The sequence below is a fragment of the Chanodichthys erythropterus genome, chromosome 19, assembly GCF_024489055.1.
Source record: "Chanodichthys erythropterus isolate Z2021 chromosome 19, ASM2448905v1, whole genome shotgun sequence".
Taxonomy (NCBI): Eukaryota; Metazoa; Chordata; class Actinopteri; order Cypriniformes; family Xenocyprididae; genus Chanodichthys; species Chanodichthys erythropterus.
Genome location: NC_090239.1, coordinates 322,758 through 337,208, shown reverse-complemented (window position 1 = coordinate 337,208; position 14,451 = coordinate 322,758). Strand labels below are relative to the sequence as shown.

Here is a 14,451-nt window from a genome sequence, read left to right as displayed (position 1 = left end):
TATTTCGTTCCCTCGATTTGCTAAATCGTGCGCATGACTTACTATTTCGTTCCCTCGGTTTTGCTAAATCGTGCGCATGACTCACTATTTCGTTCCCTCGATTTGCTAAATCTTGCGCATGACTTACTATTTCGTTCCCTCGATTTGCTAAATCTTGCGCATGACTCACTATTTCGTTCCCTCGATTTGCTAAATCGTTCGCAAGACTTACTATTTCGTTCCCTCGATTTGCTAAATCGTGCGCATGACTCACTATTTCGTTCCCTCGATTTGCTAAATCGTGCGCAAGACTTACTATTTCGTTCCCTCGATTTGCTAAATCGTGCGCATGACTCACTATTTCGTTCCCTCGATTTGCTAAATCTTGCGCATGACTCACTATTTCGTTCCCTCGATTTGCTAAATCGTGCGCAAGACTTACTATTTCGTTCCCTCGATTTGCTAAATCGTGCGCATGACTTACTATTTCGTTCCCTCGCTTTGCTAAATCGTGCGCATGACTTACTAGTTCGTTCCCTCGATTTGCTTAATCGTGCGCAAGACTTACTATTTCGTTCCTTCGATTTGCTAAATCGTGCGAACAATTTACTAATTGGTTTCCTCGATTTATAAAACGTGTGCATGATTTAGCCTACAATTTTATTCCTGCATGTCATGTTTGGGGCTCCGTAACTTTCAATTAGTGATTTGCTTTATTTTGATCGCTACTGTAGACATCAGTGTTTATATCCAAACTATAAACTTTTATCCCAGTGCGAACACAGATCTGAATGTTCTGGTGGGATTTTCTCAAAGGTTTAATAGACACAGGCGAATTGTTGTCATTTAGGAATGAGATTGTGATCTTTTAACGATTAATCGTGCAGCTCTACTGTCAGTGTACTGGATCTTTTAGGACTATGAAGGTTTTTGATGAAGATCAGACTGACCTGCTCTCTCTCTGGTCTGATTTATACTCGATCGCGATCAGCAGGAGTTTCAGCTTCACATAGCAGAGTCTGCAGAGAAATAAAACGCAAATTAACAATAAATGACATGCAATGGGGACTGAACATTTGTTTCGTTATTATGAATATCATACTTACTCACAAACCGTGGGGAAGGATAAACCCACAAAGGCACTGGACAGATACTCCGTGTACATTTCATTGGCTACTCCCTCTAGATAATACTTCTGCCATGTGTCTTCTTCAATCTAAGCAGAAGAAAGTTGTGAGTTTGATACTCAGGTTGAACAGGTGACATGGTTCGCTACAACTGCCCACATGTGGACTGACCTTGATGTAGGATCTCATGGAGAAGAGGTTGGCCAGCATGGTGGACAGACCTTGTGCCAGGCAGCTCTGGGCGATGAAGCCCAACTTTAGCTCGGCGAGGCAGATGGCATCATCACCTTCCTTCCAGTTCCAGCTCGGGATGTTGAGAAGATGAGCCTGGAAAAGACAAGGACAGAAAGTACAGGCGTTAAAGAGGAGCTACTGTGTGTAATGTTGCTGTTTGAGCATGAAACGCCTCCATCTTGAGTTTTCTTCACAATATTCCTCATTTAAATAATTAATGCGCAGAATAAAGGGGCGGGGCCTGGTTGAGGTAGTTAGTATTGTGTTGAAACTGGCGGTTATGGTAAGGGATGGGACATTTCCCAAACACCAATCACAACACACTGCTCCAGCCGACCAATCAGAGCACATTGTGCTTTTCAGAAGGAGGGGCTTCATAGAGACAGGAACTAAACAGAGCGTTACTGACAGACTGGGAAGAGAGGAGCTGCAACAATGGAGAATATGAGGAACAGTGAACACAGAAAAAGAAAATGTATAGTGCAAAATATGGATTAAGTCTTAGAGAGTATCCTATATATGAGTTTATCTGGGAATTACAATGAGAACCAAAGTGACGTCAAGCGTGATGGAGTATTTGTTTAAAATCTGTTGTTTCCAAGCAGAAAGAGAAACTCTCACCTTATTGTGGTACTGCAGCATCTGTGTAATAATGCGGATCTTTGGATGGTAGTTTTTAATGGATATCACCCTAGAAAAACACACACCACACTTCAAATCAAGTACCTTCTGAAATCCATCAAAAGTTGTTGATTTAAACGTATCATTAATGAGGTTTAAAGTAAGTCACCTCATGATATTGGACGCATCTTCTGCATCAGGATCTGCACAGTATTTATTGGCTAAGATCAGACAGGCATCGGCTGACTCAATCTATGAGAAAACAGATTTAAAACATTAAAACAAGTGAATAAACTTAAAATAAATGACTAATTGCTGTCTGCAGTGTTGCCATATTTTTGCATGAGCTCAGATGTTTGTGATTACTGCATAAATATTCAAATCAGATGAATTGCTAGGAAATCATACACTATTTTAGACATTCTACTAACTATAAGTATCTTTGCAACTACAACTAAAGCCGGGAACTCTGGAACCGGAACGAAAAGCCCAGCGTTTTTGCTTGGAACGAACAAACTGGTTTTTAATTCCTGATTTGAGAATAAGAGTCTACATTACTGCTTGATTACAGGCTTAAAAATAACACTAGAAATGTTGTCATTAACAAAATTAATCAGGAAATGCATAATAAAATCTAGTCTACTCAGGCGATAACGAAAAAAGAAACCGTGAAATACAAAGTTCAAGTTAAGTTTTACGTTTCATAAATAAAAGCGCCAGTTTTGTCGGCGAGTTTTTTCCTTTTTTTCAGCACAAATTGCACTGCAAATAATTATCATTTCATATCATATCATTAATCGAGTAGTCGGATATTTTTTTATTACCACAAAAATACTTGATTAATTGTCAAAATAATTGACCGATTACCAAAATTATTGCTGTAGTTAGTAGACTGTCTAAAGATTACTACTAAATAAAGTGTTACCCGAGTGTTTAAATCCCCCGATATTTCCATGTTTTCTACGACTATAAACCCTGCGTTTGCCAGACTCGTACCTTCACTCGAGCAAGATCATGAGGGTTGAGAACGGATCCCTGGTAAAACTCCACCTGTGTGAAGTGTCTCTTGAATAAGGCTTCCAGCTCAAGATTAGGGGAAATACTGAAAACACACACAACATCACGGTGAGACCAAGACATCAGCACCAGCAGCAGGTCAACTGCTCCATTCAGTTACTTACTTATGGAGAAAAACTATTTCTACATTGACATCATCCCTGTCCTTGTGTAGGAAGTCTTTAAGGAAGTTGGAGACGCTCTCCAGTGTGATGTGACCGCAGACGACGATATGCCTGAGAAATGAGTTGTCATGAGAAAGAGTTCAAGACGTTACAAGAACTACAACAAAACAAGCCCAGACCACGAGGAACCACGTCTGTGATATCACGAGTTTAACAACATTTAGCCTTAAAATCAGACAAAATCAGACGCCATCATGTGAAATAAAAAAATCACTTCTCAGTCTCTTAAAATGGACTAAAAATCTGAATTTAATCTGAAGTGATGAAGACGATCTCACCAGCATATCTGGTGTATTTTTCCCCTGAGGAGAAAGTCTGTGCATTTATCATTTATGCATTTAATGCTTTTATCCTCGGAGTGCTTATATTGTAAATTTAAACCAAATAGCAATAAATATAGACGAAAACCTAAAAACTCCAGTCTTAATTTCATGGGGAATTTAAAGGATAATCAATCAAAGTGATTAATGATAATCAATTCTCAATTAAAGCAAGTATATATTTTATATATAATCTGTTTTGGATGGCATTAAATTAACAATTGACACACAAACCATTGCACTGTGATTGTACATATACTGTGAAAAATGTGCATAATTGTGACACCTTGTAAAATGGCTTATTTAATAGATTTAATTATTAATTTACTGAAAAAGCAAATGCTGTTGACATTATCCCTTAACTGAGAATATATATATATACACAATACTGTTCAAAAGTGAGGGGTCAGTGAGACTTTTTAATGTTTAAGTCTCTTCTGCTCACCAAGATTGTGTTTATTTGATCAAAAATACAGTAAAATAGTGAAATATTACTCCAATGTAAATCAGCTGTTTTCTATGTGAATATATAGTAAAGTGTAATTTATTCCTGTGATCAAAGCTGAAATTATTTGATCAAAAATACAGTAAAAATAGTGCAATATTATTCCAGTGTAAATCAGCTGTTTTCTGTGTGAATATATAGTAAAGTGTAATTTATTCCTTTAATCAAAGCTGAATTTATTTGATCAAAAATACAATAAAAATAGTGCAATATTATTCCAATTTAAATAAGCTGATTTCTATGTGAATATATAGTAAAGTGTAATTTATTCCTGTGATCAAAGCTGAATTTATTTGATTAAAAATACAGTAAAAAATAGTGAAATATTATTCCAATGTAAATCAGATGTTTTCTATGTGAATATACAGTAAAGTGTAATTTATTCCTGTGATCAAAGCTGAATTTATTTGATCAAAAATACAATAAAAATAGTGCAATATTATTCCAATTTAAATAAGCTGATTTCTATGTGAATATATAGTAAAGTGTAATTTATTCCTGTGATCAAAGCTGAATTTATTTGATCAAAAATACAGTAAAATAGTGAAATATTATTCCAATGTAAATCAGCTGTTTTCTATGTGAATATATAGTAAAGTGTAATTTATTCCTGTGATCAAAGCTGAATTTATTTGATCAAAAATACAATAAAAATAGTGCAATATTATTCCAATTTAAATAAGCTGATTTCTATGTGAATATATAGTAAAGTGTAATTTATTCCTGTGATCAAAGCTGAATTTATTTGATAAAAAATACAGTAAAATAGTGAAATATTATTCCAATGTAAATCAGCTGTTTTCTATGTGAATATATAGTAAAGTGTAATTTATTCCTGTGATCAAAGCTGAATTTATTTGATCAAAAATACAATAAAAATAGTGCAATATTATTCCAATTTAAATAAGCTGATTTCTATGTGAATATATAGTAAAGTGTAATTTATTCCTGTGATCAAAGCTGAATTTATTTGATTAAAAATACAGTAAAAAATAGTGAAATATTATTCCAATGTAAATCAGATGTTTTCTATGTGAATATACAGTAAAGTGTAATTTATTCCTGTGATCAAAGCTGAATTTATTTGATCAAAAATACAATAAAAATAGTGCAATATTATTCCAATTTAAATAAGCTGATTTCTATGTGAATATATAGTAAAGTGTAATTTATTCCTGTGATCAAAGCTGAATTTATTTGATCAAAAATACAGTAAAATAGTGAAATATTATTCCAATGTAAATCAGCTGTTTTCTATGTGAATATATAGTAAAGTGTAATTTATTCCTGTGATCAAAGCTGAATTTATTTGATCAAAAATACAATAAAAATAGTGCAATATTATTCCAATTTAAATAAGCTGATTTCTATGTGAATATATAGTAAAGTGTAATTTATTCCTGTGATCAAAGCTGAATTTATTTGATAAAAAATACAGTAAAATAGTGAAATATTATTCCAATGTAAATCAGCTGTTTTCTATGTGAATATATAGTAAAGTGTAATTTATTCATGTGATCAAAGCTGAATTTATTTGATCAAAAATACAATAAAAATAGTGCAATATTATTCCAATTTAAATAAGCTGATTTCTATGTGAATATATAGTAAAGTGTAATTTATTCCTGTGATCAAAGCTGAATTTATTTGATCAAAAATACAGTAAAATAGTGAAATATTATTCCAATGTAAATCAGCTGTTTTCTATGTGAATATATAGTAAAGTGTAATTTATTCCTGTGATCAAAGCTGAATTTATTTGATCAAAAATACAGTAAAATAGTGAAATATTATTCCAATGTAAATCAGCTGTTTTCTATGTGAATATATAGTAAAGTGTAATTTATTCCTGTGATCAAAGCTGAATTTATTTGATTAAAAATACAGTAAAAAATAGTGAAATATTATTCCAATGTAAATCAGATGTTTTCTATGTGAATAAATAGTAAAGTGTAATTTATTCCTGTGATCAAAGCTGAATTTATTTGATCAAAAATACAATAAAAATAGTGCAATATTATTCCAATGTAAATAAGCTGATTTCTATGTGAATATATAGTAAAGTGTAATTTATTCCTGTGATCAAAGCTGAATTTATTTGATCAAAAATACAGTAAAATAGTGAAATATTATTCCAATGTAAATCAGCTGTTTTCTATGTGAATATATAGTAAAGTGTAATTTATTCCTGTGATCAAAGCTGAATTTATTTGATCAAAAATACAGTAAAATAGTGAAATATTATTCCAGTGTAAATCAGCTGTTTTCTATGTGAATATATAGTAAAGTGTAATTTATTCTTGTGATCAAAGCTGAATTTCAGCATCATTACTCCAGTCTTCAGTGTCACATGATCCTTCAGAAATCATTTGCTGCTCAAGAAACATTTATGATTATTATCAGTGTTGAAACTGTGACAAATTACATTTTTAAGGATTATTTGATGAATAATAAGTTTAAAAGAACCGCATTTATTTGAAACAGAAATCTTTTGCTTCATTATTAATGTCACTTTTGATCAATTTAATGCATCCCTGCTGAATAAAAACCTTTGAACAGTAGTGTATATAAAGGCAAATCTGTTTGTTTTGAATCTCCAAAGTAAAGGTGGAGTTCAGAAGTTCTGGATTCAGGAAATACAGCCAAACAGACGAGACAAAACACTGCCCAAGTGTCACAAGTAGCAGATTAGCAAGCGATGGGCGACTCACAGAACGCGAAAAGCAATGAGATGATTTGTGCCATCTGACCCCAGACCCTCAGTCACTATGTCATAATACTATTTCCTGTGGAGAAGCAGCTCTGACATCACAGGAAGGACAACAGCCACTTCCTCTGAGGTAAGAGTCGGCGCTCCTCCACACGAGAGGGGCGAAACCTTTTCATTAGAGCTTCATCGGCTTCACTCCTTTGACTTACTTTCTTCCTCGGGTCGAGTTATAACTCCCTCCATATTTCTTCCGATTAAGGATGAGAGCAGCGATTTCAGGCACGTAGCGAGCAAACATTGCCTACATGCATGGGACAGAGAGAGAGACGGGCATGCAGACGGGCAGACTGCACCGAGCCAGCGCAGCCCAGCCCGCGGTACTTACTTTCTCCCATTTACTGCACTATAGGAACCACCATATTTCTTGCGGTTTCCTATTAACTCTATGATTTCAGGAACGTAGCTGGCAAACATGGCCTGGAGGAGGAGACAGGAGACAAAGGACAATAGAAGTCTGCCAATGCTTCTACCTTCAGTAGAAGAGAGTTCTCATATCAGAAATAAGAGCCTTAAAGGGACAGTCCCGCCCAAAATGAGAGTTCGGTCATCGTGCACTCGCCCTCGTGTCAGTCCAAAACCATGTGACTTTCTTTGTTCAGTGACAAAAGGTGCATTTATGCCACATAATGAAAATGAATGGAGCTCAAGCTTCAAAAAGCAGCCCATAAGACTTGTGATTTATATATTTTAAGTTGTTTCCCAGCTACACTCTAAAAAAATAACTGCAAAAATGAAACAAATTTACACAGTAAAATATCATTTCCCATTGAAACAGTAATATACTGTAAAAGCAAGGCATTCTGGGTAACATTATTCGTCGTTTTCGAGAAAGTAGACTATAGGCCTCTTTTCTTAAAGTAACAAATATTACCCAGAATGCCTTGTTTTTCAATGGAAAATGGTATTTTACTGTGTAAATTTGTTTTGTTTTTAGTGTAACAGGGAACAATCTCAGAACGTTCTCTCAAACGTTCTTCCAGTAATGTTAAAAGAACGTTCATTCAAAGTTATCTGGTCTTTAATAATGTTCTCAAAACGTTAGCACAGAAACATTATTTATTCGTTCATTCAGCATTTTTTCCCCACTAAAACGTTTTATAGATGAATAAAACGCAATGTTCCATTAACGCTCACGTAACCAAGAAAAAACATGTATAAAACATTTAAAAACTGGACATTTTGAATGTTCAGAATTAGTCTTTTCACAACTTTGTTAGCTGGGCTGTCTGAAGAACATGACTGTTGTTTGGACCCCATTCACTTCCATCGTATGCCAAGCAGTTCCTCTGAAACGTGCCTTTTGTGCTCCACAGAAGAAGGAAACATCACGAGGGTGAGTAAACGACGACAGTTATCATTTCTGCATGAACTATCCCTTTAAGAGATAAATATTGGAGCTGTCACTTTAAAACTCCAGACAGATTGAATAACAGTGAGATGTCAGAATGCTTGAGTACATGCATTGCCCAGAATTTAGAGGTTGGAAGGTTAAAAGTAAAAGCATTCTGTTTGACAAATATCCCTGTTTTAAGAGATATCGGTGTTGAAAAGAAAAAAGCCACAGATGAGATTCGATCTGCCGTTTTAAGAGGGAAAACAGTGATGCAAAGGAGGAAACCTCTAGAGCCATGTTTAGTCCAAACAAACTCTCACGCCGGACGGATATGAACACGACCGTCAGATCAAAATAAAGTATTCATATTAAATGTTCATTTTAATACATTTACAAAATAGTATCTTTTTTTGATATAAATTAATATAATCATTTTACAATGATTACAAATGTAAAATTATTTTATAAATGTCAAATATATTTGTTTATTTATTTATAATTATATTTTATATAAAGTAAATAATATTAATAAATAATAATATAAATATATAATATACATAATAGCATCAAAATAATATTTTAATATTCATATTTTAAGTAATTTTTATGAAAAAAGACAGTATGTCTTGAAACTTTCAGTTGTGTGCTTCATGTTTTTATTTAGAAAATATAAAAGCATTAAAGTACATACTACAGTTAATAGAAGAATTAGTTTCTATGAAAAATTATTAATATTAAAGGACTGTTAATATTTACAAATTATAGTTTATATAAAATAAATAATATTAAAATATAAATATATTATATACATGTTGTTTGTATCAAAATAACATTTTAGTATTAATATTTTATTAAGTTATTTATATGAAAAAAGACAGTATGACAATAAGTTTCAGTTGTGTACTTTTAAAATCAATGTTAATTATTAATATTACATTCATATTAATAATTAATTTTAAAGTGTTATTTTAAAATTCATGCTTTGCTAAATTATTTATAGGAAATAATCATTATTGGCAATAAGTTGGTCTTTAAACTTATTAGCAGTGAATCGTCTTTCAAAACCGGATTATATTTTAATTCTTTTTTAATCATTTTTAAAGTTTTTATCGTTTTTAAATGCAGAAACCGTGCATGCTGACATCATGACGGCGCGTCATATCACATCTCCTCAGAGAGTTTGTTGGAGTCTGGGTGGGGTAAATTGGGTCGGGTCTTCTAAAACCGCAGTCAATCTACAAACAGAATCACTTTGTACTCCCTAATGATGGTTCCACTTCTAACATGAATCAACAGAGTTAACAAGAGCAGTTTAAATACACAAACACTAGATAATAAATGCTTAAGAACCAAAAACACGCAATGCAGTACAAGCAGAAACACATGAAGATCTTTCCATCAGGACGAGCAGAAGCTGGGAACGTTCGGATGGGGATCGGAGCAAAATGAAGGGTTTGTTTTCCAGCTCTGGTTGTCAAGGATACAATGATCAAGGACCTGATAATTGGAGGCAGAAATGCAGGCTGCGGGAGAATAATTATGGGATTTCTTCTATTGATTTAGATGGTTTTACCAATCCTCCGAGAATGAAGAAGACCATGAAAAGGCGGCCGAGGGTTGTTTTAGCACAAACATCTCCATAACCCACTGTGGACATGGTGACCATGAGCAGGTACACACACTCCCAGTACGTCAGAGGTTGGGAATTTTGGAAGCTTTCCCAAGGATCCCCTGAGTTTTCCACCTGAAAACATACCGACAGCCGAAACGTGAGGAAGAGGGTTTCAGTTCCACATGAAATCAAAACAACTTCCTCGATATGCGCTCCAGGTCTAACTGTGAGCATTATTCTAAACAAGAAGAAGGTCGTAATCTTTCATCGAAATCAAACTTTTCACCATCCGGTCAATGCTTGATGACTTACCAAATGTATGAATCCCGCCGCCGTCAGCCATGTGCTGATGAAGATCGAGCACAAATTCACCAACTTTATGGAGTTGCTATAAAAACAAATTTCAGAAATACTCTCATTAACTCACAAATGATAATCAACAATACTATGGTTGTGTCCCAAATGGCACACTATACACTATGTAGTGTGTGAACTTCATGAGGTTATTTTGTCACGAAGCGTCCAACATTCCACACTTCATTCTGAGTATTAAAAGTGCGCTGTTTGTGTGTAATTTTCAGTATGAACACACTACTCACACTGAATAGGGCATAAATACATGAATTGGTACACATTATAAGTCATTTTAGGTTTGACCACAGCAATAGCCTGCTAAAAACTTCCTTAAATTACAACACAAACGTTTTCAACTAAATATGTCCATAAACTGAAGTTCTTTACATAATACTGGCCAAATTTAGTGCAAAAATCAATGGGGATGATTTTGGCTCAGTCTGTTCAGCAGATTTGACCTCTGTGTGAATGAACCGCAGTGAGATTATTCAATCTGATGCACAATAAGCTCTCACGGACATCTGCGCTAAAGCTTTAGATCTAAGCTCTGCAGGGACACGGGGACAAAACAATAAAATATATAATAAAAACAATAATTAAAAAATATAATATAATATATTACATTGTAAGAAAAAAACAGAGAAGATAGTTTGAAACACAATGCAGTGAGTGCAGAAATACTGGGAAAACATGAAACATAATGATAAAGACTATTTAATGTCCATTTCAGTTTAGCATCTGTGATTTTACACGTTTCATTGTGTGATGTCATGTTTCGAAAAGAAAACATTTTGAGAAGAAAAGCAAATCTGGAGCAGAATCCGTGAATACACGCTTTAAAAAAGAAGGGTTATTATCGTTAACTATTAAAAACATTTATGTTCACTGAAATAAAGTTTAAATAAAATCAAAATGTAAATATTAGTTGGAAAAACTGGAAAAAATTAGAAATGTTGTCTTTGAAATAAACCAAAATAAACTACAATTATTAACTGGAAATATTAAAGTATTAATACTGAAAAAGTATTAAAAAAATGAATAAAATGACAAGAGCACATAATAAAATTACTACAATAACTAGAAAAATAAAAAAGCAAATTAAAAATATTAATAATAAAGCTAGAACAGCATGAAATAGATTTCAGCGAGCAAGTAAATGTCCCTAGATGATGATATAATGTCAGATCAGATCAAAGTCTTTCATTTATAATGAAGGATGAAGTCAAACACGCAGGTGAAGCGGTTCATTCGTCACATGCTGCAGCTGAAGGGATTCTTACCTTGTTTTTAAGATATTTAAAAACTGTAATATTTCTGAAAACTGGATCAGCCTCAAGGCTCTCAAGAACCTCAATCCTGCATGAAAGAGCAGAAGCATGTTAGAAACATGAAAAACACTGAAACATCACAGCACACATTAAAGATCAGATCGCACCTTTGAACCGTTCATCCATGTTTAACGGTTTCATGAACACAAAAGACTGAACGCAGCTACAGAAAAGCAAAGAGCATCAGAATATCTGAGCGATCAGAGCCGCACTGCTGGACTCGACACATCTGGACTCTCCTCTGACAGAGCGACAGACAGTCGGCTCAACATCTGCGGGCAACATTCATGACGTAAACGCCTAAATTTGGGCTTCAGAAGCTTTAAAGCAACAAACTGAGAGAGAAACACGTGACTTCAGTGAGGTGACCTTGATTATTGCCCACACACACACACACGTATATCCTCACACAACTCTCACTGTTTAGTGTCGTACGGCCCAACAGAACTACACGACCTTCTCTAGAGACACCTGCAGTATGTATATGTGCAGTGTACACATGAAATGTGTGTAGAATACAACAAATGCACCATCACACTGCACAAATGCTGTATCCCACAATGCAATGCACTTGACTCGACCTTCCAGTGTGACGCATGATAAACACATGATGTTTTTGACAAAACTCAAGTGAAAGGTTTATTTTTATGTTATCCAGTGGAATAACGATTATAATCCCAATGATTAAAAGGATAAAATGATTTTCCAAGTCTTTCAAAAGATAAGCTCATAAGCTACGATTAAACACACATGAGCTAAAAACAAAACACAACACTGATTCTGGAGATCTGGGACAAAACGGGTCAGAGAAATGGAAAATATTAATATTAATAATAATAAAAGTGAAAATTCATGCATCAAGGGATTCTTTTAGATTCATGGGATGCAGAAATAAAATTATTATAAATATTGATGAATGCAGTATTGAATGATTAAATGAGTGATTTTCACCACAATCAGACACAAAATATTGTTGACAAAATAACTATATTTTACATTTTGCTTTTCAAATGTTGCTCACTTCAACTTAAAATGAGGGAAATTATCTTACGATCCCAAACTACTTGACATTTAAGATGTCATAATTACATTAAAAAATATGAATTTAAAACATGAATTGCATGAAATAAAAAAACACGTCGGTATAAAAACTGACTTCAATATTGCCAGATTTTATGTATATTTTTATAAATATCCAATAAAAAGTATTTTCCCAGTGAAAAAGAGGAATATATCTTCCTCCTGTCTGTCACTGTTGTGATGTTATAAATGTGAAGCTTGAGTTTGTGTCTGAGGAAGTAAATAACATCATCTTAAATTCAATGATATATTGATCATCTGATTATTTCAATTCTAATCTGCTTTATTTGTCTCATGTCTGAAGCATCAGAGGAAACTTCTGAAGCTGATTATCGCTGCTCCGTGTTCTTCCATCAATCCGCTGGGATCAGCTCTTACCCCAGTAGGAGACGGCGTGGAAGCAGGAGGACAGCGTGTGCTGACAGCTGTGGCTCTCCTCTCTCTCAGCGCCGTGGATCATCTTCACGCGGTAGCCGTTGTGAAAGAGTTCGCCGCAGGACTTCTTGCGTCGGCGCGTGTTCTGCAGCGTCTCCGTGCGCGTGGCCCCGTCAGGGCTCCGGTACACCAACATCTTGGTCGGGATCATGACGCCTGATGAAAATGATCAAAGCTGCAGCGGTGTCATGGCAGGGAAGAAGCTCCGGCTCAATCCGAGGAACTGAGCGCTCCGTGAGACGCTCTCAGAAGAAGGGTGGTCTGAACGCACACGAGCCCACCGGAGAAAACCGCATCCCAGTTGTGATCATGTAGTCATGTAGTGAAAGCTTAGAACAAGCCTTTTTCATCAGGATATTACAGTATAAGCTCCTTTAGCAATCGCCCTGGGACACCAGAGAGAATCCTGTTCATCTGCTGCATCATCATCATCATCATCAATACAGCCTCTCTGACTGACGCAGTGGAGCACTGATGATCTCTGATCCTATAATCATCAATAATCACTGCAGATCTTCTGAAGATGATCTGATACAGTGTAACAGTTCCTTGACTGGCTTTCAGAATGTTTCTGTGCAGTTGCTAAGCAACCGTTCCACACAGAACCAATGACTTTGATGTGTGAAAACAAACAAAAGTTCTTCAGTGACTTTTAAACCGTCAGTAAACAGAACGAGACTGTTCTGGACACACACACACACACACACACACATGTAGCAACAAAAGGACATTAATTCACTGAAAGCTGAATAATAACTCTAAAGCTGGATGATGTGACCCCGTGACCTCTTGTTCCCTATAGGAGGATTAACAGCGGCGGACGCTCTGACCGAGACTCTGTTCATGAGGGACGTGAAGCATTAAAGCAGTGTTTCTCTCCTCATACACACACATGCAGGCCTCTCCTCACTTCACAGTATGTTCAGAGTATTTCTGCTCTGGGCCGATATTACCAGCAGAGGGCAGCACTTATACCACATTTATTTGATCAAAAATACAGTAAAAATAGAGAAATATTTTTGCAACTTAAATCAGCTGTTTTCTATGTGAATATATAGTAAAGTGTAATTTATTCCTGTGATCAAAGCTGAATTTTCAGCATCATTACTCCAGTCTTCAGTGTCACATGATCCTTCAGAAATCATTCTGATATGATGATTTGCTGCTCAAGAAACATTTATGATTATTATCAGTGTTGAAAGCATTGTGATTGCCCATCTGTTAATGAATAGTTTCTTATTCCTGCTATAATTTTACGATCATCCTGAGGTTTTGTTTAGATGTAGTCGCACATGAACTCAAAATCACGTCAAACATGCAATGCATGAGAAAAACAATCAGCGATTTTAAACAACAGGAGGTTTTCTAGAGAATGTCATCCTAATTCCCAGCATGCCAGAGATGTCAAATCCCAGCGACCTGTGGAATAAGCTGATTTGGCGTAACGGATGGTGATTGTGTGTGTACTGCAGATTCAGATTCAGTGTAACACATATAATGTCCAGCAGGTGG

At 35.0% G+C, this 14,451-nt stretch overlaps 1 protein-coding gene across 8 annotated transcripts in view; it reads right to left on the bottom strand.

Moving 5' to 3' along the window:
• LOC137007459 (calcium-activated potassium channel subunit alpha-1a-like) overlaps window positions 1-14,451 on the bottom strand; it is a 93,032-nt gene that overhangs the window by 37,440 nt on the left and 41,141 nt on the right. For all 8 annotated transcript variants that reach the window (XR_010892621.1, XM_067368934.1, XM_067368936.1 and 5 more), the window contains exons 6-16: window positions 11,377-11,452; window positions 10,055-10,130; window positions 9,704-9,874; window positions 7,123-7,214; window positions 3,143-3,253; window positions 2,958-3,063; window positions 2,131-2,213; window positions 1,962-2,031; window positions 1,278-1,433; window positions 1,086-1,195; window positions 930-998 (exon numbers count right to left, since the gene is read on the bottom strand). Coding sequence is in view for 7 of the 8 variants with exons in the window: in XM_067368934.1 (XP_067225035.1) it covers window positions 930-998; window positions 1,086-1,195; window positions 1,278-1,433; window positions 1,962-2,031; window positions 2,131-2,213; window positions 2,958-3,063; window positions 3,143-3,253; window positions 7,123-7,214; window positions 9,704-9,874; window positions 10,055-10,130; window positions 11,377-11,452 (1,120 nt within the window). In the remaining variant the exon portion in view is untranslated. The remainder of the gene's footprint in view (window positions 1-929; window positions 999-1,085; window positions 1,196-1,277; window positions 1,434-1,961; window positions 2,032-2,130; window positions 2,214-2,957; window positions 3,064-3,142; window positions 3,254-7,122; window positions 7,215-9,703; window positions 9,875-10,054; window positions 10,131-11,376; window positions 11,453-14,451) is intronic.